Below are 24,011 nucleotides of genomic sequence, written 5' to 3' on the forward strand. Positions count from 1 at the left end.
ACTGCTTAAAATTGAATGGTTGCATATTTATATCTGCTTGTACAGTGACAATGATGGTCAGTAAAGAATTATGGTGATTGTAACATTTGTCAAAACACTTTTTTAATAGGGATCATTAATAAAATGCTATACATACAAAAACGAAAAAAAATCAGCATCAGGAAAATCTTGACCCATTGACAAAATTCTATTCACTGCACCATGGCCAGGTCTTTGAGTGCGTGGCTACGGTGCTTCTTGGCTTTATACCCAGGCCGAAGAAACTCGATCTTGCGCTTTTTGGCCTCAATTTTATTGAGGTACTTCTTGAGTTTTTTCTTAGCGGCGATGTCAGGGTTCGTCACCGCCTGGAAGACAAAATAACATTTAAAAGAGGGTTTGACTCGGGTCATAGTGGATTTTAAAGAATTATTAAAAAAAAAGAAAAAATATTAATAGTGGAATTATTATTTTTTAAGAAAAACCTGACATTTGAACGCAAATTGCCATATAAGTGAAGTGGGTATGATTTTGTTTACATTTTCAGGTAATTTTAGTTAGGAAGCAGCACCTTTTATTCATTAACAGTGTTGTCAAATAGTAAATGTAAAGAAACCATTAACATATTCATCATTTAAAATGTGTCATTAAAATACATTGAGTGTTTAAAAGGACATTTCCTAAACATTTAAAAAAATATTTGAATGTCATTGTTTGAAGGTAAAGAAAAAAAAAATCTATTTTACGCTAAACTAAACCTACGATGTGTGTACCTGCATGGCTCGTTGTCGCTTGCGCGCGGCCCGTCTCACTGCAAACTGCTTCTGAACCGCTGAGAACGCCAGCGAAAATTTCTCCAGTCCCATTTGCTTCTTCATCAGCTCAATCAGCTCTTGCGCCAGGTTCTTCAGTGTCGAGTCTGGTGACAACACTGTGGGTGAGTGCTCTCTCCAGGAAGGGATTAAGAAAATGTGTGGCTTACCTTGTTCTGCATAGGTGCTCTCCAGTTCTCTATATAGTGGAGTGATGATGGTGGTCAGATAGGGGCCGAGTCGCTCCTTGCCGAGATCTATTGCAATCGCTCCGAGGAATTTAAACACACAGGTTCTCTGTAAATAACAGTGATGGGGATATTACAATAAGTCAGCAAGGCCCACCTCTGCTCTAAAGCGTATCTTCTTTTTGCTTTGGAAATTTGTAAATGTTACTACTGGGTGTTAGAAAAGTAAATTCCCCCGTTTCCCGTTAAACTCCCGCACCCCCCACCGCAAGTTAGATAGTGTAGATGTTTCAAAATAGCTGGACAACAATTCGTATTGTAAAACTCCACTTCTTCCCTCACCCTGTGGGAGCCGTGTAGAATTTTGTCCCCTCAAGATTGGATGTATTTTACTCTACTCAACTTTATGTGGTACCTAAAAGGTAAGTGCATTAAAATGGACTTCCAGATGCGCCTCTTTGGTACCTTGAGGGGAATTTTAGGATTGTGTGCCGCCTCTCTTTTGGCCATCAGCGACAGCTTCTTTATCAGCCACAGAAGCGATAGAGGTTTGTTGTCCTTAACGTCATCCTCGTCGTCCTCCTCATTTTTACCATCCTCCTCGACATTCTCATCTCTTTTCTGCTCCTCCTCATCCTCCTCTTTTGCATCCTCCTTTTCCTCCTCAGGGGAGGCAAAGTCCGACTCGGGGGAAAGGAGGTAGATGACCTTGCCCACGAAGAGGAGGTTTTTGATTACTTGTTCTCCAGATGCCATATCCAAGAATTTGGACTGCAGCTGATAGCAGAAGGATAACGCCAGCTCTTTCATCTGCCGAAAAGGATGACAACAGTATGTTATGAGAGATCATGACAACTTCAGAGATCTGAGTCAGACTTAAATGTAGACAATTTTTGTACTTGCTTGGATTAAATTTGTTAAAGACTGGACTTGATCTTAACTTTTATGACTACTTCACTTAGGCTACGTTCACACTGCAGGCAAATGCGACCCAGATCGGATTTGTTTTGCCCAAATGCGACCTGTATCTGACTTCTTTTTTTTTTTTTTTTTTTATCAGTGTGATTGGCTCAATTCCGATTTTTTCATATCCGACCTGGGTCACTTTCATATGTGGTCCTAGATCGGATATGTATCTGAATGTTTGCAATGCGACCGCAGTCTGAACGGTCAGGTCGCATATATCCAACCTCAACGTCATCAAAAGTCCAATATGCGCTCCGCGCGGGCATTATAAGCTTGATTGATTTATGCTTGACGCACCTGCGAGGTCCGCACAGCTCGGGAGACGTCACGTACATGGATCGGCATGAAGTTGTGAATTTATATTTGATTTGAAGTATAAAGATGACATTTGTGGTGGTGAGATTAGTAATTTCGCAACGCAGACGGCTCATTTATTACACGCTGCAATGACATGACGTCATCGTTGGGGAGAAAAAAAAGGAGAGGTCTCCGTGAGAAGAGGCGCTGGAACAGGCTCGCCCCATTTTCACAAAATATTATTTCTACCTCCTCCTGCATCACTCCTCTGTAGATATGAGATGGGAAAAATATGAGCCCCGACAATGGACTAATAAAAGTTCGTGGCCCTGACACGCTGGATCTTATTTATTTATTTACAAATGAAGCTTACAGATAATTGAAACATACAACTGGGACGCTGGACCATACGTATTTACTTCCGCAAACACAGCGTTGTGAGCGACGTATCTTCTTCTGCGCATGCGGGTCACTTTGGGGACGCATTACGTCCACACATCAGACTGACCGAGGTCGTGAATAATAGGTAATGTGAACGCTTACTCAAAAAAATCGGATTTCATCAAAAAATCGGAATTCAGCATTAAGACCTGCAGTGTGAACGCAGCCTTAGACTTACTCCCCACTTTACCTTTTTGTCCAGTTTGTTCGTGATGAAAGCGGCGGCCACCTGCGGCTGTGATTCCACCTCTCCCTCCGCTCTCCACGCCGCCACCAGCTCCTCTGCCTGGTGGGCCGCAAAGAGTTGGCCGAAAAGCTGCGAGGCGGTCAGCCACACCCAGCAGTGAGGGTAGCGCAAATGGGCTTCGATGTGGCCTAAAAACGACAACAGGTTAATGTGATTGGTGTATGTGTGTGTGTGTGTGTTGGTGACAGAAGGGAAGTGGGTGCCTGACCCCAAATACTGGCAAGTGTCTCAGGAGGTTTGGTGAGTTCTAGGAGGCCGCAGTGTTTGATCAATTTGGTGATGAGTGTGAGGTAAGTGAACAGGAGCCTGTCCGCTGCTCGCTCCACCTCCTCCTCCTTCATCTGAGACGACAAGCGAAGTCATCAAAATAGGCCTCTGTGTGACCTGGTTTGACATTTTTAACAGCAATAATAATATCCTAAATGTCAGGCTTTTAAACTGAAATTGGATGGTGAAAATTATAATTTTTTTGTACAGGTGCCACATGCAGTAGTTTGTATACACAGAAGCCTGTTCCATATCAAATTTGAAATTTCGTCAAATAGATTTGAGATGTTACATCTTCGTAGTTGTCGGGGTTCAGCTCTTTCGCCAATAGTGGCAGCAGGTTGTCGAGACGCTTCGCAAAGTTCTCCTCCTCGACCTCCACAAACAAACCACAGAGCTGAGCGCCCAAACGCCTCAGGCTCACCTGCAACACAGCAGCCTCAATTACACACTGAAATATTACAAAACACGGCCAGAATAAAATTTGCGCTAACGTGCCTTCTCTTCATTCAGCCAACCGCTGACGAGGGAGAACAGAGAGTTCTGCTCGTTGACGCTCAGCTTAGCCAGGAGGGCTTTGATGGCCATGGCGGCCATTTTCTTACAGAGCGCCGAGTCGTCGTTAACCACCACCAGGGCCAGTGGAGCGAAGAAGAGGTTGCTGTACTTAATCAGTAAGATCTGAGAGAGCCAAATGCAGCATGTTGAAAAGTGAACACTTTTAATGTGATGAATTGTCCAGTACCTGAGGGAAAGTCTGAAAGATGGAGGCGAGCATCTCTAGCGCAGACTCCCTGCCCGTGTCATGTTCATACGCCAGCTGGGCCACAATAAAGTTCAAGTGCTCCTGCAGCCTCTTCCCCACAGGGTAATCCAGCAAATACTTTACATAGATCTGAAATACACGCATAGGTTTGAATAACAATGAAGGTGCAGGGATGGTGGCCTCGTTTTCCACATTTTGATGAGTACCTGTCTGCAGTGGACTCTGATCATGGAGTTGCTCCCGTTGATTGACAGTTTGGCCACTTTCACCATTAGCGGCTGCATCTCGGGAACGATAAGCTTCCGGGACAGAATTGCCTGCAACACGTTTGTGAAATTTCAAGTGAAAGTGTTCCTGGGTCATGGCTTGAGTAATATTCATGTTTTTCTTCTTCAATGAAAGAATTGAAGTTCCACAACATCATGCTTTTTAATCGCATTATGTTGCAAACATGTCTAATTCTTACGAAACAACAGTGCTACGCCCAATTCACACTGACTGTGGAATGGCCGCCGCGCGTTTTCCATACGGCCGCCGCAAGGAACAGAAAGCATTCAAGTCTGCGTGTCAATTCACACCAGCTGCAGCGCGGTGCGTATGCGGTGCGGAAGAGATGCGGTGCTGCGGAAGGTTTCCGCAAGTGTTATATTTTTTTCCAGACGCCGCATGCGGATTTTCATGAAGCTGAAGAAATTACACGAGTCGGCCAGGCAGTCGAGCGTCGGCATCAAGGTAGATCCGGTATATATGTTTGCAAACTCATTTTTGGGGGGAGGGAAGCTAGCTAACTACATAGCATGACATGAGACAGACATTCAAGACAAAAAACAAGCTCAGAATAAATTAAACATGACAGAATACCACCATTTAAACACAAAACGTACTTACCGATGGTAGAAGAGCCATGGTATGGTGACTTGTACTTAAACAACGTTTGTAGTATTTTCAAACTTTTATTCCACGGAGTGGTCAAACACCTGCTTGCCATCCGCCATTCCCAACTCCACTAACAATCAACTGTGCATGCCCGACCTTTCCCTCGTTTGACAATAGGGGGCGCTGTAATACCATCAATACAATACAGCATTTCAAATAGACACAATGTTAACAGGTAGAAGTCCCAGAAATAATGTCCAAAAGCATATCGATGTGACAACAGGTAAGTGTGGCTATTGTTTACCAGTAGGACTCTATATACGTGGTTGTTATCGCAAGAACTCAACTCTCCAGCGCGAACCCCCGTGATGTTGTGGTCTGGCGGGTGCAGATTTCCGGACACGGACAGCTCACGCAACGCACGAGGTGTGAATTGCAGTCCGTGCGGATGCCGTACAGAAAATGCACCACGTCGGTTCCGCAGTCAGTGTGAATTGGGCGGTAGTTCACTTGCACCCGGTTGCCACAAAATGGTCCCAAAGTAATACTATGTTATAGTGAGTTGGGAGTTTTATTATGACTAAAAGCAGTGATTTGCCGCCATCTTGTGGCATCTATAGGCAATAATAAACCTTTTAAGGCAGCGTCAATAGCACAAGGATTTTCACTATTCACAGTGGAAAGCTTAAGTGTCCCTAATATTGTGAGAGCAGAAAATACTTGACTTTTACGTGTACCTTCAGGAGGCCGAAGGCAGTCGCCCGCCGAGACTGGTCATAAATGTCCTCCTCGGCGTATCCCAGCAGGACCTGCAGCTGGAGCTCGGAAATCTTGCTGTTCTTCACATTTTTCACCAGGATGGTGATGGTCTAAAAAGAGAAAACAAGTATGATGATAAGTGCACAAAACATTCCGATTCATAACAATTTGCTACCTTAAAGCAATTCTGGACCAAGAGGTAGTTCTCCCCACGGGCAGCTCCAGCCTTGGAGTAATCCTTCAGCAGGACAAAGAGCTGCTTGGTCAGTTGACCAACGTTGATTGTTACGGCGGGCAGAGGGAACTTCAGCACCCACGTGAGCGCCACCAGAGCTTCCGTGATCACCTGATGAGAGGTAAAAGGATTGGGGAAGTTGCTAATGAGATGTGGAAGACACGTTGGAGTTGGTCCCACCTTGACGTGCATGGAGTTGAGGCATTCAAGCAGCATCGGCACAAAAGGGTCCAACATCTCAAGGGCTGATTCCATGGACGATGTCACTTTGGCTTTCTTCAGACTCAAATGGAGCAGCTGTAGATAATGAGCTATTATGAAAGCTGCCAGAGGTGAACTATGATTTGCTACGTTTTGGTTGCATTAGAGTTTATTGAGATGAGGCACACACTTTATATTAGAAAAATCTCATGCTGGACCACCAAGTATAGTGGTACCTCGAGTATTCAAACGTGTACATGAACATAAAACAGTGTTAGATTCTGCTTTTTTTTTTAATCTATTGCAATATATTTCTGTGCTAGCTCCCTACCTTAAGACCAGCATCCACTAGAATGTGCATGTTGGTCCGGTGGCTAACTAGAGCTTTAACACCGCCCCTCTTTGGAGTTGGTGGCAGGAGTAAGCAGCTAGGAGGGGGCAGTCGAGGGTCCGGTGGAGGCTGAGCTGACGCCTTGTCCCTACAAACACACATCAATATATAAATAAACAAGGTAAAATGTTGACTCGCTGTCATTCGTACCTGTCTTTCTTAGTGAGAAGAGGCAAGCTCTCGCTGATGAGACCGTGGCTCAGCAGCAGGATATCAGAGGAGCTCATGCCTGTATTTTCCAGCAGACCCAGAACCAGTCGCCGTAGAATAGCAGCGATACGGTTACACACCTTGAGGCTCTTGGAGTTCTCGAGGATCTGAAATTACATGAGAAATTGTACATAAACAAACACAAAAAGTGAAAATAACAAAATCCAACTGCCCACCTCTTTTAAAGGCAGAACAAGTGCAGTGATGCTTTCTTTGCTGCAGAACTGGGCCAGAAACTGGTAGGAGTCCATGCTCTTGCTGTGTCGCGCCTCCATCAGCTTGGAGACGATGCCTTTCACCTCCTTTTCCTCAGCGACGACACCGAACAGCTCGTTGTTGAAGATCTGACCGGAGCAATGTAAAGCAAACAATAAAAACACAATCATACACAAATAAAATGAGATTGAAGGCATATTCTTACACTGATGAGCATGCGCATGCATGGGTCGAGATCGCCACTTTTCAGAGATGGACTGAGGGCCGAGAGCAGCTGGTACACAGTAAATGTCAGAACGTGGACCTGGAAGACAAACATACACAGAAAAGATGAGACAATGCAGTTGGTGCTCTTGTTGCATGTAGTCCAGGGGTGGCCCAAAATTTCTGCTCAAGCGAAATATTTGATTTTTAAAATGGACAGATGGGCCAGCTCATTTGTAGATGAGATTTTAAAAACAAACAAACAAAAACACATATAAAAATGTTTATCTATAATATATATATATATATATATATATATATATATATATATATATATATATATATATTTATATATATATTTAGAGAGAGAGAGAGAGATAGAGAGAGAGAGAGAGAGAGAGAGAGAGAGAGAGAATGGACTATGAATGGCTGTTTACTTTGTAATCAGCCATTCAAGAAGACATTCAGAATTCTGAACAATCCTATGCAGATAAGAATTAACAAATCCTATGTTTAAACTGGATTATGGTTAATTTTATTCTAATTAATTTAGATTGACTGTATAAGTTTAATATCAAAATAACTGATTCCCAATTATATCAGTTATAATCAATATTCCCAATTATTGAAATAATTAGTGTAAAAAATTCCCACAGATGCTACAAGATGGCAGCAAAGCACTAAATGAAGCTCCTAAACTTAATTCAACATAATTCCTTGGTAATGCTATATCATTAGCAATAATTTAAATGAGATGTGTGAGTCACTGGAGATCGGAACTAACCAAATTTTAGGAAAGCAAACCAGCCTAAATGAATGAATACATATGACATGACTCACATACTGCTGCAGCATCTACTGTACATGAACTCCATGATACCTGGTAGCCTTTGACGAGGATACCCTGCATCTCCTTCAGCAGGTACCACAGGTAGCGGTAGCCCAGTGTCTCGATGATCTTCACCAGCGTTCCCCTCGCAACATCGCGCACCTCCTGGAATCGGTTCCTCAGAATCACACACACCTTGATCAAGATCCTAGACATCAAACAGAAGGAAGAAGACGTGTTGACCTTTTTGTGAAGAGGACACATTCAAGCAGAGAACGCAAATCTAAATGGTGTACCCAGGCAGGTTGACCTCCATGACATGTGAAGGAAGAGTCTGCATGAGTTTGACCATGGCGAAGGCTATCGGGATGCGCGCCACTTCTTCTTCCTTCGCTTCCTTTGACTTCACAGCCTTGTGCTCATCGTCACGTTTCACCTAAAGATTCACAAATACACACTTGCGTGCCTCTTATTCATTTACATCTGCATGTAGTTGGATACAAATCATACCTTGGCATTGAGACATTTATGAAGGCGAGGCAACACGCTGCTAGTGACGCTCTCCTGGATGTTTCTGATTAGCAACTCAAGCTCCTGTTTGCTTTGTGGCAGACCGCAGGAAACCGCCATGTTCTTGGGAGCTGCTGGCTTCTTCACTTTAGCGGTGGTCGTTTTCACAGAGGAAACTTGTCGTTCATCAGCGGCAGCTTTCGGAGGAAGTTCGCCGTCGATCTCCATGGCTTCCTCAGCGTTACTTGCCTCTGATTGTTCAGCTGCAGCTTCATCCTCGACATCCATCACAGTGCTTGCAGCTTCACAAAAATACAGTGAGCTCTTGTTTATCTCATGGGATACACACAAATATTTCACATCCTCCCACACACTTTAAGCTCAACAAATCACATGTGAGTGTATTTTTTTAAAGCAATTTTTAAACAGATTGTAAATTGTAAGAATATTGCAAAGCATTACGCGACAATCCTAAAAGATTTCACCTTTTCTGGCTGTAGCAGCTTCCATCTCTTCGGTGAGAGTCTCGCGGTCAAAGTGGAACGCTTCAAGGACTTTGACGAGTAAACTGGAGGTTACAAGAAGATGACAAAATGAGAGGTCAAACGGAATGGTAAATGGAGTTTGTTGCGTGCCTACCCACCTCACAGCCAGCTTCTGCTCCAACTGCGACGTCTGCAGGATGTGAACGAAATGCTTCAAGTAGTACAGATACTTGGACCAGGTCAGCCGGCGACACACGGCGCCCACAATCTCCACACACGCTGTTGTCATGTTCTCGCGCTGCGGTGTGCCATCAGGAAAATTAGGAATATGTAAAATTAAATGTATCAACAAGAATACAAACGTGAAAATCACCTGTAGCATGCTCTTGTCCGTCAGGACCGTCAAGGCGTATGGCATGATGTAATTCTGCAACGAACGTGGCGACAACACCACGGTGCCCTCCGTTAGCTGCTTGGCTAACTTCCTGAGGGCTCGACCCCGACGGTGAATCTAATGGAAGATGCACAAAAAATTATTAAATGTGAAATATTCGAGGAGGGAAGACCGATGAGAAGTTTCCATACCTGGATGTGCTTCATGTGCTCAAAGAAGTCGGACTCGGGGTCATTGTAGTTGGTGAGCTGCACCATGTCTCGAAACTCTTTCTTTGAGGGGAAAGTCTTCACCAGGCATGCGAGTACATTGGTGTATTCGTGCTGCACACTCTAACAGCGAAGACAGGGGACTTTTAGTATATTAACCTTCACAAGTTTGGGTCTTACTGTTCCAATATTCTTATATGAAAGCAGCCAAATGACCGTCGCTTTTACTATTGTGCCTCACTCCATTCATTTTCAAACAGTCAATATGTATGCAGTACTATATTTATAGCTTGATTACAAATCATCAGCGCATCAACATGACAATACCTCCGTCTTGCTCCGGAGACCCTTGTGTATGGCATCCAAGATGGTATGCTGGATGACGTATTTATAGACCTGCTCTCCGGCACCGACCGCCACCAGCTGGACGATTATTGCTGACAGGCACAAGGTGGCGTTGTCACCCAGCGACATGTCCCCAATCTGTAGGGATTCATAAATAAAACACAAGTGTAACAACGGTAAAAATGATCAATCCGCTCTGTGCTAAGCTTTCCACATAATGTCACCTCATAAGTGTGGAAGCAGTTGTGTATGATGGTGTCGATGTAGTCAAGGTCAAGGGACTCCATCTCTCTGATACGCCTGGTGGCGTCTTGGAAAGCTGTCAGGCGGACGTCAAAGTAAACCTCGTCCAAATGGCGACTGTCGAAGGCGTTGAGCTGGAGAAGAGTGGTTACAGGGGTCAGGCATGAGAGAAATAAATTTCATTTACAAGGAAAAAATCAAAAAATGAGGGCTACCTTTGTGGCAATGTCAGTGATGTACACAAGTGAAGGATCCATGTCTGACAACGTCTAAAAGTAAGATGAAAAAAAATCAAGTAGTGGTTCTCAAACTTTTTACATTCACCAAGTAAGTAACAGCTAAAAAATACTTGGCGCTCAAAGTATCACCACCATTATGTACCTGAAAGACACTGGTGAGGGCCTTCCTGGGTAACTTGCCGTGAATGACAGAGAAGAGTTTGCTGAGCGGCTGCAGGAAGGCCGAGGGCTGCACGCACTGCTGCAGCAGGTTCTGTATGGTGGCCAGGATGTCCAGTTGTGCCTCCTGAAATAAATGCAGTCAAGTCATTCACAGACTATTAAAAAATAACTTGTGAAATATTTAACAAAAAGCCTTACCTCAGAGTTTTTGCCTTTTAACAGATAAGGCAGTAAGAGCCTTATGAGTGTCGAACTATGTTCTTTGTCGCGAACAAACCGACTGATCCTGGCAGATTAATCCAAACAAAAACAACAACAAAAGGCCAAATAAATAATCAGACTCTCTGTGTACGAGAGAGGAAATAATGAGGGAATAACTTGCTTGGAGAGGATGTTGAGTTCCTTGGACACCTGCGGGCAGAATTTCTTCTTCTTGAGCCTATCGGTGTTGCGGACCACACCGCTAAGGTAGTGCAGCATTGTAGTGATGTGAGGCAGTAACAGTCTGGAGCCCTGCGTCAATGAGTCTAAAAAAATGTGTACATGTTCAAGCTAGAAGACATTTTTTTCTTCTTGAGTCTAATTCTACAATGTTACATTGACCTAGGGCTGGGCGATAAATACATTTTTTGAATTAATTCAAGTGTTTTGTTGTGAACAATTAAAAAAATAATAACATTGATGTTTTTTTCCCCCTTTCGTTGCGCCGTGCCCACGGCTTTTGCCCCCATGAGCGTTAGCTGTGCCAGTCGCGTCCTCACACACTCTATACGGGAGGAACTCAACGACAGTAAACAAACTGCCGCAAACAAAAAAACTGTTTACTATGTTACCGTGGAGGAGTCATTTACACAAGGACGCACGTATGACAAGAAAGGGGCACAATAAGAGCAATTACCAAAGCGGACACGTTGCACCTCGCTAATGATATGGCACCGATGTATACAGTGAGGAAGACTCGATTTTACCACTTGCTGAAAACGGGAGAACCCAGGTATGTGCTACTGCTACCTAGCTGCAAGTATATTGCTCAAGTTGCCTCATGCCATTTGTTTAGGCAGTGGTTATTTTGCCGTGACTGGAAACTCAAATGCTAGCAATATTTTTGCTCTGAACGGCTCCAATATTGGTCAATCGCCGGAGCGAGGACATTTTTAGCCTGCTATAAATTGATTATTTTATCCTGATTGCTTATAGACATTTACAAGCTTATGTGAATAACAAAATGTACGCTATCTCGTCAAGACGGACTCGCCTTGCAAGCACTACCGGTATGAAAGACAAGCTTATTTTCACTCGCCGTGCCCGAGACGCTAATAAGTCTCTGCGTCGTCTGCGACATAAAATCCTTGTGAAATGTAGTATAGTGGGCTTGTAATGCTGATAACAGCCTATTTTCAGTGACAAAACAAATTAATAGAGTGAAAGGAGATCTATAGAAGGGGGTGAACTTGGTGAAGCGGACTAATCACGATAAAAAAGCCGATTTAGGGCAGGCCAAGACTATCCTACTCCGGGGACTGGCCAATCAAATAATGCTAAAAGGAAAGGAAAAACAGCCACTTCAATTTACATAACAGTACTTGTACTTGTAATATCAGCAGACAGTTGGAGGGGATGACAAGCTCAGACCTTGGTTCCTATATTAAAGCCAAAATGTGATGTTTATTTGTGTCATATTGAGGGACACTGTTCAGCTTCGAAAACAAAGTTGGCAAAAAAAGAAAGGTTTACTTTTCTACTTTATCAACGCAGATTTACATTTCCAGAAGTATTTGTCTGATTCAAGGTAGAAGTTTTGCACATTGATTCCAAGAGAAGAAATATGGTTACTTTAATTAACTGATAAAATCAAATCAAAACTTTTTAAGTTCTTGGTTTATGTAAAATATTTTAAAAGCAATAATAATAATAATGATAATAGTATAAAATCGGGGAAAAAATTGTGAATCGAATTTTTTGCCCCAATTTTTTTTTTGATTTTATTTTTAGGCAAAATCGCCCAGCCCAACATTGAACACATACATACTTGCTGTTTGGTACTGCAAAATTTTTATTTATTTATTTTTTAATCTATCTTCCGTTATTCACAGAAAAATCACTTGCCAAAGCAATAGATGTACTGTGGCACAGCCTGTGAAGTATACTTTGATGTTACAATTTGCCCGTATTCTCTAACCTTTATTAGTGTAAATGCCAAAAGGCCAAGTTTAATTACTTATATCATCTGTGTAATGTGCTAGAGGCGCATATTTGTTTGCCCAAGTGTGATGTCACATAAAATGGTTTGTTTGTGTCGAATAATCTGACTAGTGAAAACAGTTGTTTATATAACATGTATGTAACCTCTCCATTTTAGGCACTTAGCTGCCATCTTATGGCATCTATATATTATACGCAATTGAAAACCCATTTTTATGGCATAAATTAATTGTGAATTTTTACTTACTTGGTTGGTGTCATCCGGCATAGCGGGGGTTCACTGTATTCTATTTACAGGCACTTGGGATTTTGCAACAGTATGCTCCCAATCACTTCTCATTTAATCAATTTATTCTGCATTTCATTTTGGCAAGAGCAGGTTTGCAAACACTGGGCTACACAAGCCATAAAGAAAATAAAAGTGGTCCTCTAACCTGCAGCGAGCAAGCCTTCCGCAGGCTGCGGGAACACACTGCCACCCACGCACAGCTCTGCTTCCATCTCCGTGGCGACAAAGTCCTGCGTGGTCGTCAAGGACTCGGCTACGTCCATGACAACGGCAATGGTGGCGGGCGAGATGTTCTTGGCGGCGAGGAGAGCGAACACATTCAGGAGAATGTTGCACTCAGGGTGGTCCGGCCGCTGTTTGAACAGAAGCGGGAAGTACCTGCGACATAACCCGGAACAATTGGATTTAGGAACTGTAAGTGGGATATGAACAATGATGGAAGTATGACATGAGCAGAACCTGGCATGTTTGCACCACACATGGATGAGCTTCAGTAGTGGTGTGGGAGAGTATGGACTCTCAGTTGGGAGGCGATGCACCTGACAAAAGTGAAATCACAAGTCAGTCCACTCATCTGAAAGCAACGATGTGTTTGCAGCACACACCTGAGGCCACACAACAGCCATGAAGACGCCGTCCAGTTGGTCAGGGCTGAAGCTGAAAGTGTCGAAGTTCTCGAAAAAGTCCTGGATCCTCAGGATGCCGAGACGCCTCAGGTTCTTCAGAGGACTGATGCAACCAGGCCTCAGCTATAGATGAAAAATGGAGATACAGTACTGTCCTTCTGTGGATCAGGTCAAGCGGCAATAAACCACCCAAAAAAAAGGCCAATGATATACGAGAACCTTCATCCAGTTCTCATTGGAGGAGATGGACTACCTGTTCCCTGATCTCCAGCACGGCGGACACAGAAGCGGTGACGCACAGAAGGATCTGCAGCACTTTGGGCAGGTGGACTTCAATGAGATGACCAAGCTTCTGGATGACCACGTTGATGATGTTGAGGAGGCTGTGCTGGCGACCCAGCGGAAGCACGGCACCCACGTCCGTCTCGGCCAATGCTCGTTGCACCGCTTCCCGACAGGAGCCTGAAGAGACAAAGGAAGAGAATTTGCTTTCACTCTATGGAACTTGAGATGTTTTTTGGACATCCTTTTTAAACCGAGCGAACGCTGAGACTGAAAAATGGCCCAAAACTTGTGTTATTCTATTCCTTGAGGTGGAACAGTGCAATGGCAGACTCATATTAAAATAACACATTTCCAATTTAGTTTATTTTCTAATATAGTTAAGGAAAATAATGGTTAAATATGACGTCTTAGAATTTGCAGGTTTGCATTCACATAAAAAACAATACAGCTTCATCAATTGCTTTATCCATTTTGAACCCGAATAAGGGCTACAATTTTATGTTATTTTCATTTTGAACATTACAGAAACAAAAAAAATGACTGATAATGATCAATGATGTTCATTTTTGATTAATGTGTGGCATAAACCTTACAATGGCTGGTCGTTTAATACATGAGGTCACGGGTCACAACCACATTCTATTTGGGGAATGGCTACGACGTTACGTTTCAATCTGAATCTGCAATTCTTTTTTGGGGGGAATTTTGCCTTTGTGACTGGATTAAGACAAGAAGTAATAATAATAATAATAATAATAATAAATTCAAGCTGGGTCACCGTTGCTGTGATGGCAGACGGGCTCCAGCAGTAGATCGATGAAAATTCCCAGCTCCACCTCCTGGCAACTAGCCAGGAAGCGCAGGATGATGGAAGAGCGTGTGGCGGCGCTGGCCTTGCTCTGGAAGCGACTGCTGCCTTTACTGCGTAGACGGCCAAACAGGATCCTTTGTGATGAAAACACACAGATGGAAATGTGAGCTACTGTAATTAAGTAAGGCACAAAACCAAAGTACGATTGCACATCAAAATGATACCTCATGAGTAAGGGAATGAGTCCAGCTCTATGTGATGCATCCACAACTCCTGTCTCCTCCGAGATGTTAAAATGGACAATTTCTTCTTTGAAATGCTTGTCATCCAACAGCTTCTCCAGATTGTCCCTAAAACAAAACACACTCATTTATGAAATGTCAAGCATTATTCAGATGAATGAAAGTTATCCTGCATAGAATACACATGACTTAAAAACATGTCATGTCTTGTAGATGTTCGGTAAGGTCTAATTATGGGTCAAAAGTTGAGCCTCTGTCTATCATCCAAATCAGTCAAGCAAACAAGTTGTAATTCAAACTTCCTGTGACTACGACTACGTGATGGCTAACAGCAGCTGTATCTGAACATTCCTTGTCTTCCATTACAAGATATTCACAAAGGGCTCCATTGAAGGAAAGAAAGATGTTTGACTAGGAATGCTGTGTGTGTCCACCTTGAACTTCGCTTACTTGTATGGGACTATGTAAGGGTCTTTGTATGTAAGAATACACTGGAGGGCCACTCGCTGGATTTCCTGGTCCTGATGGCAGAGGAGCTGACAAGGTAAAGACAAGAGGACATTAGTGTAAAAAAACAGCACGCGTCCATTAAATGTGACACTTGAGTAACTTTTAGGATTACTTGGTTGTAGAGCTCTCGCAGGCTGCTCTCCATGTAAACCGAGCGAGGGTTGGTGAATTTGGCAAAAACGTTTAGGTGGCTGATAAGCTGTCTGGAGGGGAAAAAACATGTCATTAATTGTAAAATATAACTGAAGTCACCATTTTTAGATTGACTTATGTAGAACCACCTCAAGATATTAATGAAACAGTCAGCATCATCTTAAATCGTTGTGTTGGTTAACATTTGTTATTTCATGTATATTAGTATTATATATTTTATGATAAAATGCATACATTTTTAAAATATTGATCATTTTGATGCATTTTTTTTCACAACATTGAGAGCTGTAAGTCATGCAATTTCAGTATTATTCAAATGTATAATTATTTCACACAAGCATCATTACTTTACAGCCGCTCTTCGTGGTGGCGCTTTCATCTGCCGTTTGCCCTTCTCCTCCTCTTCTGCTTCATCCTGCTCCTCCTCCTCCTCTAGAACCGTGTCACTCTTTTTCCTCAGGTCCTGAGTCGGTGCCACCAGCAGGTCAGCTGGGTAAAACTCGTTCCTGTTAACAAGACAGAACGTGAGTTTGAGTTGAATTAAGGTGGGTCCACTGAACACTCACCTGATGAACCGAAGCAGCAGGGGGCTTAGCTCCCGGCTACGGGACTCCACCCTGTCTGGAAACTGGGCCATGGAGCGCCACATCAGGCCACGGAAGTTGGAGAAGTCCGTCCTCTCGTTGGGCTCCAAGCTAGACTTGAGCTGCTGCAGGAACAGCACCCCCAATTCGCCACTTTCAATGACGTCGCAACCTGGCCCCGCCTGGACATCCATGTCTGTCACTTCGTCATCATTACTAATCTCCTGCAACTCTTTTTCTAGGACATGGATGATTGAAAGAAGAGGTGAAGAACACTTGGTGACGGGAGCTAAAGTCCAACACCAGATTCCCGAAACATACCAGCCAATACTGCCACCTTCTCCAGATGTTCATGGTACACCATCCAGAAGTCTTTATTGTCCATTCCCTTGGCATGGCTCCTGCAAAAAACACAGATTAAATGTTGATTTTGTGCAAATAGTTCACAGCTTGTTTGCCATTTTTACAATAGACAGCACCATACCTCTAGATTTATGTATACAAACTTGATACTGACCCAAGTAGCTCAATAATGACATCCCACAATGGCCTGAAGTTGACAAACAGCATTGCTAAGAGGTAACGCAGAGGCACCTGGAAGAGAAAAAGTGTCAAACGCCGACAATTTAAGATTGTTATTCTCAACGGGGCGGATTTTGAAAACCATGTCATTATTTTAAACATGGATTTTTGCACATTAAGGACAGAAAAATAGACTAAACACAGTAGATGTTATAAAGAGGCCTTTATTAATTCCCGCATTACACGCAGTTGGCCTTGGTTTGGGATCAATGCAGAGATATACGGTAAGTGAAAGATCAAATGTGGCCTATTTAAAAAATGTGATTAGTTTTTAAAAATTAGGTGAGAAAGTTAAGACTATGGGAAAATGAGGGCCTCCAGTGAGAACAGCTGAGAAGGTGAAGAAGATGAGGGTACTTTTTTGAGGACATAAAGGTCTCTATCTCTAGCATCGTTTCCCCACCGCTAGAACAAACAACCAAGAAAACAGTGTGCCAAAAATATTGTATATACTAAAATAACGATGACCTCATCTCAATTTTCTGCCAAATGAAGTGAAAATCAAGTGAAATCTGAGCCTGTTTGGCAAACACAGACAATAAACTATTCTACTCTAGTGATTTTCTGACCAATGTAATGAAATCAGAAAATGTCGACAAAATGGTTGGAATATTACTGGTGAATTAGATGTCATCCGTACTAGGGATGCTCCCATCCACTATTTTCATTACCGATTCGATACCGGTACCTTGGGTTCAGTATTTGCCGATACCGATCCGATCCATACTAGATTGTTTTTGCACTAGTTCCCCCAATAATATTCAATATATTTCCCCCAAAAAATACTCAAATGCTTTCAGATGTTTTTTGAATATTTTTTTTAACATTTATTGGAGTATGATTTTCATTCAATATTTTCAATACATGTATTGAATGTATGTAATCATTACTTAAGTAACGGTACACTTTTATTTTCTTACATTCAAGCAGTGTTAATGTTTCAACTGTGCATAATGTGGCCAAGGTTCGCCCCAATTCCAAAAGCGCTTCTGTTTACAAAATGAGTTTGATGTGTCCAAGGCTCCTGCGCCACTTGCTTCTGTCTACACTGTCTTTCATGTCTGCACGTAAAGAAATATTGATAGGCTACATGCTTTTTTGCTCTTCAGTTTAAGAAAATAGATAATCACCATTTAGGGACCACGTCAGGGGACCACTAGTCCCCCGACAGCGGCGAGGCAGCGAGCCGGTGGCAAGGAGGCGGCTTCTTGCTGCCGAACGGCTTCCGCTAGCTGGCCCGCCTTCCTGCCAAATGCCTTCCAATGTTCCCCCAGTGCAATTTTGACAGACATTGGCTGCGCCAACGCAGCAAAGGAGAAATATTATTTACCTGAACATTTCCCGTTTCTCCTCGTCATTGGAGACGGGAACTTTAACAGATAACAGATACGACACCCCCCCCCCACCACCACCACCACCACCAATATCTGGGCCGATACCCAGTCCACGTATCGGGTCTGAGCATCCCTAATCCGTACCTGCTGAAAGGTGCCAGGGGGCCCCTGTGGCAAGCTGCGCTGCACTAGGTCATGCCGCAGCTTGCGCAGGTGCAGCAGCTTTTCCCGGTAGTCCTGAAGGGAGGCGGGCACCAGCTCTGCCTGCAGGCACATGGCGAACACCGGCTGTACCTCCAAGCTCTCGTCAGGCTGGACAAAAGAAGAGCCATTGGATGTGTTATCATCTATGTCTACTTGTCATAAAAACTAAAAAAATAAATGGGAGCGTTATACCTCCTCTGGGACAGGAAGCTTTGGCTCAAAGTGCGAAAAGATCCTCAGGGTCAGCAGACGCATCTATAAAACAGTAAATGATGTCATTATAGTAAAAGCAAATAATATGATCCAACAAAAGAAGTCTGAAGATTCACCTTGGAAATGTTAGAGGACAGGTTGCCTTGCAGGATTGGATAAATGTGAAAAAGTGCATCATGGGATAGGTGCTCTGAAGCACCACTCAAGGACAGGCGGGTGTAATAGAGGTCTCCTAAAAGCAGGGCTGACAGCTCTCTGGGGAACCTCCTAAAGGAACACACATACAACATACAAGGATGGTTATTGAAGGCCTACACCTTAATGTGGCGTAACTCTTTAGGATTATTTTGTCACAAATACCGTAACATGACGGTGATTTTGTCCACGGGGACTAGAGACAGCATCTGAGCAGATCCGTTCAGCGTGAGAAGGCAACTTAGGGCTTGTGTGGCAACAAACAGACCAGCTGGGTTGACAGAAACAGCAAAAGTTCACAACATTGCAATCCCTTTATTTTACTGCTGAACTACATGTGGGGGACGGGGGGCTGAATACCTTCTCCTAGTTTTTCCATCTCAATTTCACACAGTAGCTGGTTTAAAAAGGCAGTGACTGCAGGGAAGACATTAGCTAGAACAAGAGGCCTGCAAAACAAAAACCAAAAATTAACATACTGTATTTTTGTCAAAGGTAGCATAATTCTGGAGGGGGTGGTGGGGTCGGGGGAAAGAAAAAAATATATTGCGATTATAAAGAGCATCATTTGTCAGTAAAATTATTGTAAGTACACCTCTGCAGAGGAACTAATACTCCTTGCGCACTTTGACAGCGCGAGCGCCACTGCCACCTGCTGTAGTGGATGTGCAATTACACTTTATTGTAGTACACCCCCCCCAAAAAAGTTGCTTGAGGTCACACTATTTGAGAAGGACTGGTGCAATGTGTTACCTGAGATGCGGCAGCAGCACCAGTGCGCTCCAAGGAAGTGACAGATCTGCAATGGGCCCGTTCTGCTGCACAGGAAGTTTAATGAGTGACAGCACCAGCTCAGGCACTGCTCGCTGCTCTGGCTCCCCTTGGTTACTGAACACGCTGTTGAGAGAAAAAACATTGAATAATTCCTTTAACATCCACGAGATGGCGCCAAAGCAAAAAATTTAGATTTAGACATGGCTTGAAAGTGCATTACGAGTACGGTCACAACACTAATTCAACTCCCAAGTCAAGGCACTATTGTAAATGATGAGTGCAGCTCACCCAGTGGTCTGTCCTGTGAAGAGCAGTGGGTAGGTCTCAAATGCCATGGCGCCGTCGGTGGGTGGCGGGGCTTTGGCGAAGATCAGGTTGACCAGCACCTCCAGGGCTCGGTGGTGGGACACGGGATCGCCGCTGGCAAACGAGCCGGCGGTGAAGCGCAGAAGGGAGGGCAGGAAAAGCTGGAGGAAGCAAGAGAGTGGCGTTATTGCGAGATACTCAAAAAACAATGCAGTGTCAACTCACCTGCTCAAACTGCTTCATGGTGAACATCTCCTTGGTGAACTCAAGGATGAGATCTTCTCCCAATGAGCTGCCGAACACCTGCGGGAGGATTTGTGACATGATAAATCAACTTAACAGCTTTCATTGGTCCCATTGGACTAAGCGCAATGTACTCGTAAATTGGCGCATTCGAACGTCAAATTGCACCGCATTGGCAAAAAAATCTGTCAGGCTTACCTTGTGGACTATCTCGTGGATGAGAGCATTAGGGAGTATAATGTTCTCTCCAAGGAGTAAGGAGGAGATGATTTGGAGGAGGAGCCGCGAACAGGGTGCGGAAAGCTTCGAGCTCTGAACAAGGCACAATGCGGTCTGACGAGACAAGACGACGCTTGATAGAAAATTTGGACTTGAACGACACTTAAACAAGATAAAGACAGTGCTCTCCTTGTACCTGGCAAACGGCCTCTGGCTTTGTGATCTTAGCTCCATCCTTGTGAGACACCAAAGTGTGGAGGACAAACAGCAGCCTTTGGAGCTGCTCTGTTGCGGGTCCAGCCTCTTCTGTCTTGGCCTCCAAAACACTGAAAAGCTCATCTACAGCAGCCTGGGGATTACAACATACAGTAGATTACAGCTGCTATTCCTCTAAACAAGTGTCACCAACGGGGCAGCTGCAAGCACCACTAACCCTCACAGTGTCTTCACTTAAATGATAATCAGTAATTATTAACATAAAACAATAAAATTACTGAATGTAATTTGAGCAAATTTGTTAGCTAACAAGTGTGAATTAAACTGGCAGCCATTTGCATTAATTAGTAATTAGGATGTAGCTCTCAGTTTTTAAAAAAGGGTGGCGACCCATGGACGTAAAAAAATGACCTGGTTTAACGGAGTGTACTATATAGTATACTGCAGTATTCATGTCGGATTCTGCCTTTAAGTACTGCTTCACTCAGTTTAGTGCTGGCCAACAATACAGCTAAAACCAGTAAAGCCTTCTTACCTGTAGGGACTCCCAAAAAACTAAGAAGTGTTCTTTGTCCACATGATTGGCAGCAGCCTGGGCTGTGTGATCCAGTGCATCCCGTACCATGTCCCATGGTAAAAGGGCACCTTGATTGGTTGTAGGTCCCATCTTCCGCAGAGCAGTAGGGAGCGCCTAGTGAAAGAAAATGTTCAGACACATGTCAGTATGATAAAGGATAAAGTAAAAGCATAATAGGCCCTTTTCACCATGACATCGCTCATACTTCCATAAGCAAAAAAAAACAAAAAACAAAACACTTTTATGTCATTTAAAAATGAAAACGTCAAGAGACTCTTACGGTTGCAGCACAGGAGTGAAACATGTGCCGGACGCCTTTGCACATCTCAAACAGCAGTTGGCCGGCTCCTTCCGCCTTGTCAGGGTTCTGCTCCAAATCGGAAAACACAAGAGACAGCACGGCATCCAAATCCGGAACCTATGGGGCACGACAACACTTAAGACTCGTATACTTACTTAAATTGTATCAAAACCTAAAAAAAAAAAAAGATTCAAGACCTACCTTTCGCATCAGAAATGCAAAGCTCTCTGCTGCAAACTTGCGGATGTGCTCCTTCTTGTGCTCTAAAAGCATGCTGTACAAGCTGACAGGAGGAAAGCTAGGTATTAAAATACACCGATAATCCCACTCTTTATCCCATTACACTTAATACACAACAATCTTCTGATAGGAAAGGTCAGTGTCTACTACTTTTCATCTCGAGGAGTGTGTGGATGCTTCTATCATGAGATAATAATAACAATGCATCAGATTTATATAGCACTTTTCTAGACCCCTAAAGACGCTTTACAATAAAATAGATACATTATTCATGCACTCACACATTCACACATTCACACTGTGGTAGCGGTAAGATACTTAAGCGGTCACAGCTGCCCTGGGGCAGGCTGACGGAAGCGTGGCTGCCAGTGTGCGCCTACGGCCCCTCCGACCACCACCAAACATTCGAACCTTTCATACAGCAGCATGAGTAGCACTGGGGGCAATGTGTGTGAAGTGCCTTGCCCAAGGACACGACAACACATGACTTGGTGAGAGCGAGGATTGAACAGCCGACCTTTGGGTTACTGAACAACTGTCTCTACACCCTGAGCCACGGTCGCCACAACAACTCCATGGAATACAACAACTTAACAAATATAAACCCAAAATGCGTGGTTAATTAACATATTTGCCTCACAAGCAAGAAGTTCTGGGCTTGATTATTCTTGCCCAAAGTCAGCGAGTCAGCTATGAGTGAGGACAAGCGCCACGAAAAATGAATAGTTTGATCAAAAATTTTGAAATTCACCTGTAGATGTTGTGCATGTCTTTCACCATGAGCCTCCACAAGTACTTGTACAGGTAGGAGAGGCATGTAAATGCCCACTCCAGTACTTCTGCGTCCTTGGTGTCCAGCATAGCGGTAATCAGCGTGAACAAGTCCGGGAAGTGAGGGTAGAAGTCAGTTTGCAGGTCTCGAGCCAACTGCACCACCAGGCTGGAAATGAATTATCAGGCGGATTAGGCTTTGACAAACAAAAGCAGCACCTCAGTCATATGATACTATAACTAAAATTACTCTAGCAAAGGTTGGTAGGCCAGACTACTCGGGACTGCCAGGTGTGTTTTCAGGCTCTCCACGATAGACTTTTGATGGAAAACCAGCATGTTGAACGACTGACACTTGTTGGAGACCTCCCTAAAAAATGTAGCTGAAAAAGAAGAGTTGGTAAATTAGTACTACATTATAAACAATAGAGCAAAAGTTCTGCTTCAAACATACTGAAGTTTTCCGTCAAGTTGAGATCTTTCCATTTTGTCAGGCTTTCAAAGAAATAGGTTTCAACTTCCTGTATTCCAAAAAGACGTTATCAGTCAGAGTTACCTCAAAAACAAACTACATAAATGATATGAAGTATATACATACCTCTGCATAAGATCCAGTTCTGTCAATCCGGTGTATGACATTAATGTTTACATTAGAAAGCCTCTCAGCAAAAGTGAGGAACTGCAAGAAATGTTTAGAATACAATAAGAAATATGTTCTGAAAAATGTCTACAGTTCTTGCTCCTTGGTCAATTGATGAAACCATCCCACGCACGTTATCAGGTTTTGTTAAAATAAATAAATAAAATGTACGTCAACAAGAGGTCTATTAAGGGCTAGTTCGCATGTGACGGCCAATTAGCTTGTATAGGATTATATTTTAGATCTAAAAGAGCGGTTTTAAAATGTACTACAGACTTTTGTTTTTTTTTACGTGTTTATAAAAAATACTGCACCATTTAGTGTCCTTACCCGGTAGGTGTTCTCAGATTTGTGATACGCAGACTTGGACTTGATCTTCATCTTGGCTTTGTAGCTAGTCTTCAAGTCAAATGTAGTCAAAAGACGCAGCGCGTTCAAAATTAGTCATATAACACTTCCCTTCGTTAATTCTGTTTGCTAAAATCACGAGTGTTTACACGCATGGCGGACGGAACGGTGCAGCCATGATGAATACAAGGCATCATGGGAAAAAAAATCATCCGCGAAGTGTGAACATATCAGGATGGTTCACTGCCGTTTACTTCCGTTTTCGTTACCAGCGCACTCCACTGTGCTTCCGGGTTTGTTTGCACAGTCTCTACAAGTCCCCAAAGTTTCTACAAGTAAATAGACGTTCGACTCTAACATTAAATAGGAGTACACTCGCATATTTGTATATAAAATAGATAAGAGATATGATTTGCACCAATTTTAAGATAAATGAGACTAAACAGGTACAGGTGTATCAAATCAAACTTTATTTATATAGCCTTTTCATGCATAAAAATACAACTCAAAGTGTAAAGGATTAGTTCAAATTCTAGCTAATAGTCAAATCTATTTTCGATAACCTCGTGAATCAAAAATGTGCTAACCATTTGAGCACAGTGCTGCCCTAATGAAAATTCTCATATTGGAAAACATTTTTGTGAAGGTCAGCTTGATACAAGTGTCAGAGGCATT

At 43.2% G+C, this 24,011-nt stretch overlaps 1 protein-coding gene across 1 annotated transcript; it reads right to left on the reverse strand.

The window, feature by feature from the left end:
• Window positions 1–85: 85 nt before the first annotated feature.
• utp20 (UTP20 small subunit processome component) lies at window positions 86–23,509 on the reverse strand. Its single transcript, XM_077543373.1, has 60 exons — window positions 23,319–23,509; window positions 22,947–23,027; window positions 22,803–22,869; window positions 22,599–22,731; window positions 22,329–22,517; window positions 21,539–21,620; window positions 21,317–21,454; window positions 20,995–21,150; window positions 20,440–20,592; window positions 20,223–20,357; window positions 20,007–20,084; window positions 19,764–19,942; window positions 19,455–19,598; window positions 19,062–19,150; window positions 18,867–18,972; window positions 18,623–18,773; window positions 18,486–18,548; window positions 18,234–18,401; window positions 16,691–16,767; window positions 16,495–16,574; window positions 16,156–16,411; window positions 15,937–16,095; window positions 15,549–15,639; window positions 15,377–15,462; window positions 14,909–15,034; window positions 14,652–14,818; window positions 13,842–14,050; window positions 13,568–13,711; window positions 13,422–13,501; window positions 13,108–13,340; window positions 10,854–10,998; window positions 10,670–10,757; window positions 10,452–10,595; window positions 10,286–10,339; window positions 10,052–10,204; window positions 9,810–9,965; window positions 9,465–9,605; window positions 9,253–9,390; window positions 9,038–9,177; window positions 8,880–8,962; window positions 8,395–8,696; window positions 8,181–8,320; window positions 7,936–8,092; window positions 7,057–7,155; window positions 6,812–6,979; window positions 6,576–6,742; window positions 6,366–6,513; window positions 6,014–6,130; window positions 5,774–5,944; window positions 5,577–5,708; window positions 4,170–4,280; window positions 3,943–4,092; window positions 3,696–3,878; window positions 3,490–3,621; window positions 3,139–3,271; window positions 2,874–3,058; window positions 1,445–1,789; window positions 962–1,088; window positions 753–898; window positions 86–347 (listed from the first exon to the last, which is right to left on the reverse strand). Exons 1-60 carry the CDS (start codon window positions 23,367–23,369, stop codon window positions 192–194), a joined length of 8,382 nt encoding a protein of 2,793 aa, XP_077399499.1. The 5' UTR covers window positions 23,370–23,509; the 3' UTR covers window positions 86–191.
• Window positions 23,510–24,011: the final 502 nt, after the last annotated feature.

This window comes from Vanacampus margaritifer, chromosome 15 (assembly GCF_051991255.1).
Source record: "Vanacampus margaritifer isolate UIUO_Vmar chromosome 15, RoL_Vmar_1.0, whole genome shotgun sequence".
NCBI classification, from domain to species: Eukaryota; Metazoa; Chordata; class Actinopteri; order Syngnathiformes; family Syngnathidae; genus Vanacampus; species Vanacampus margaritifer.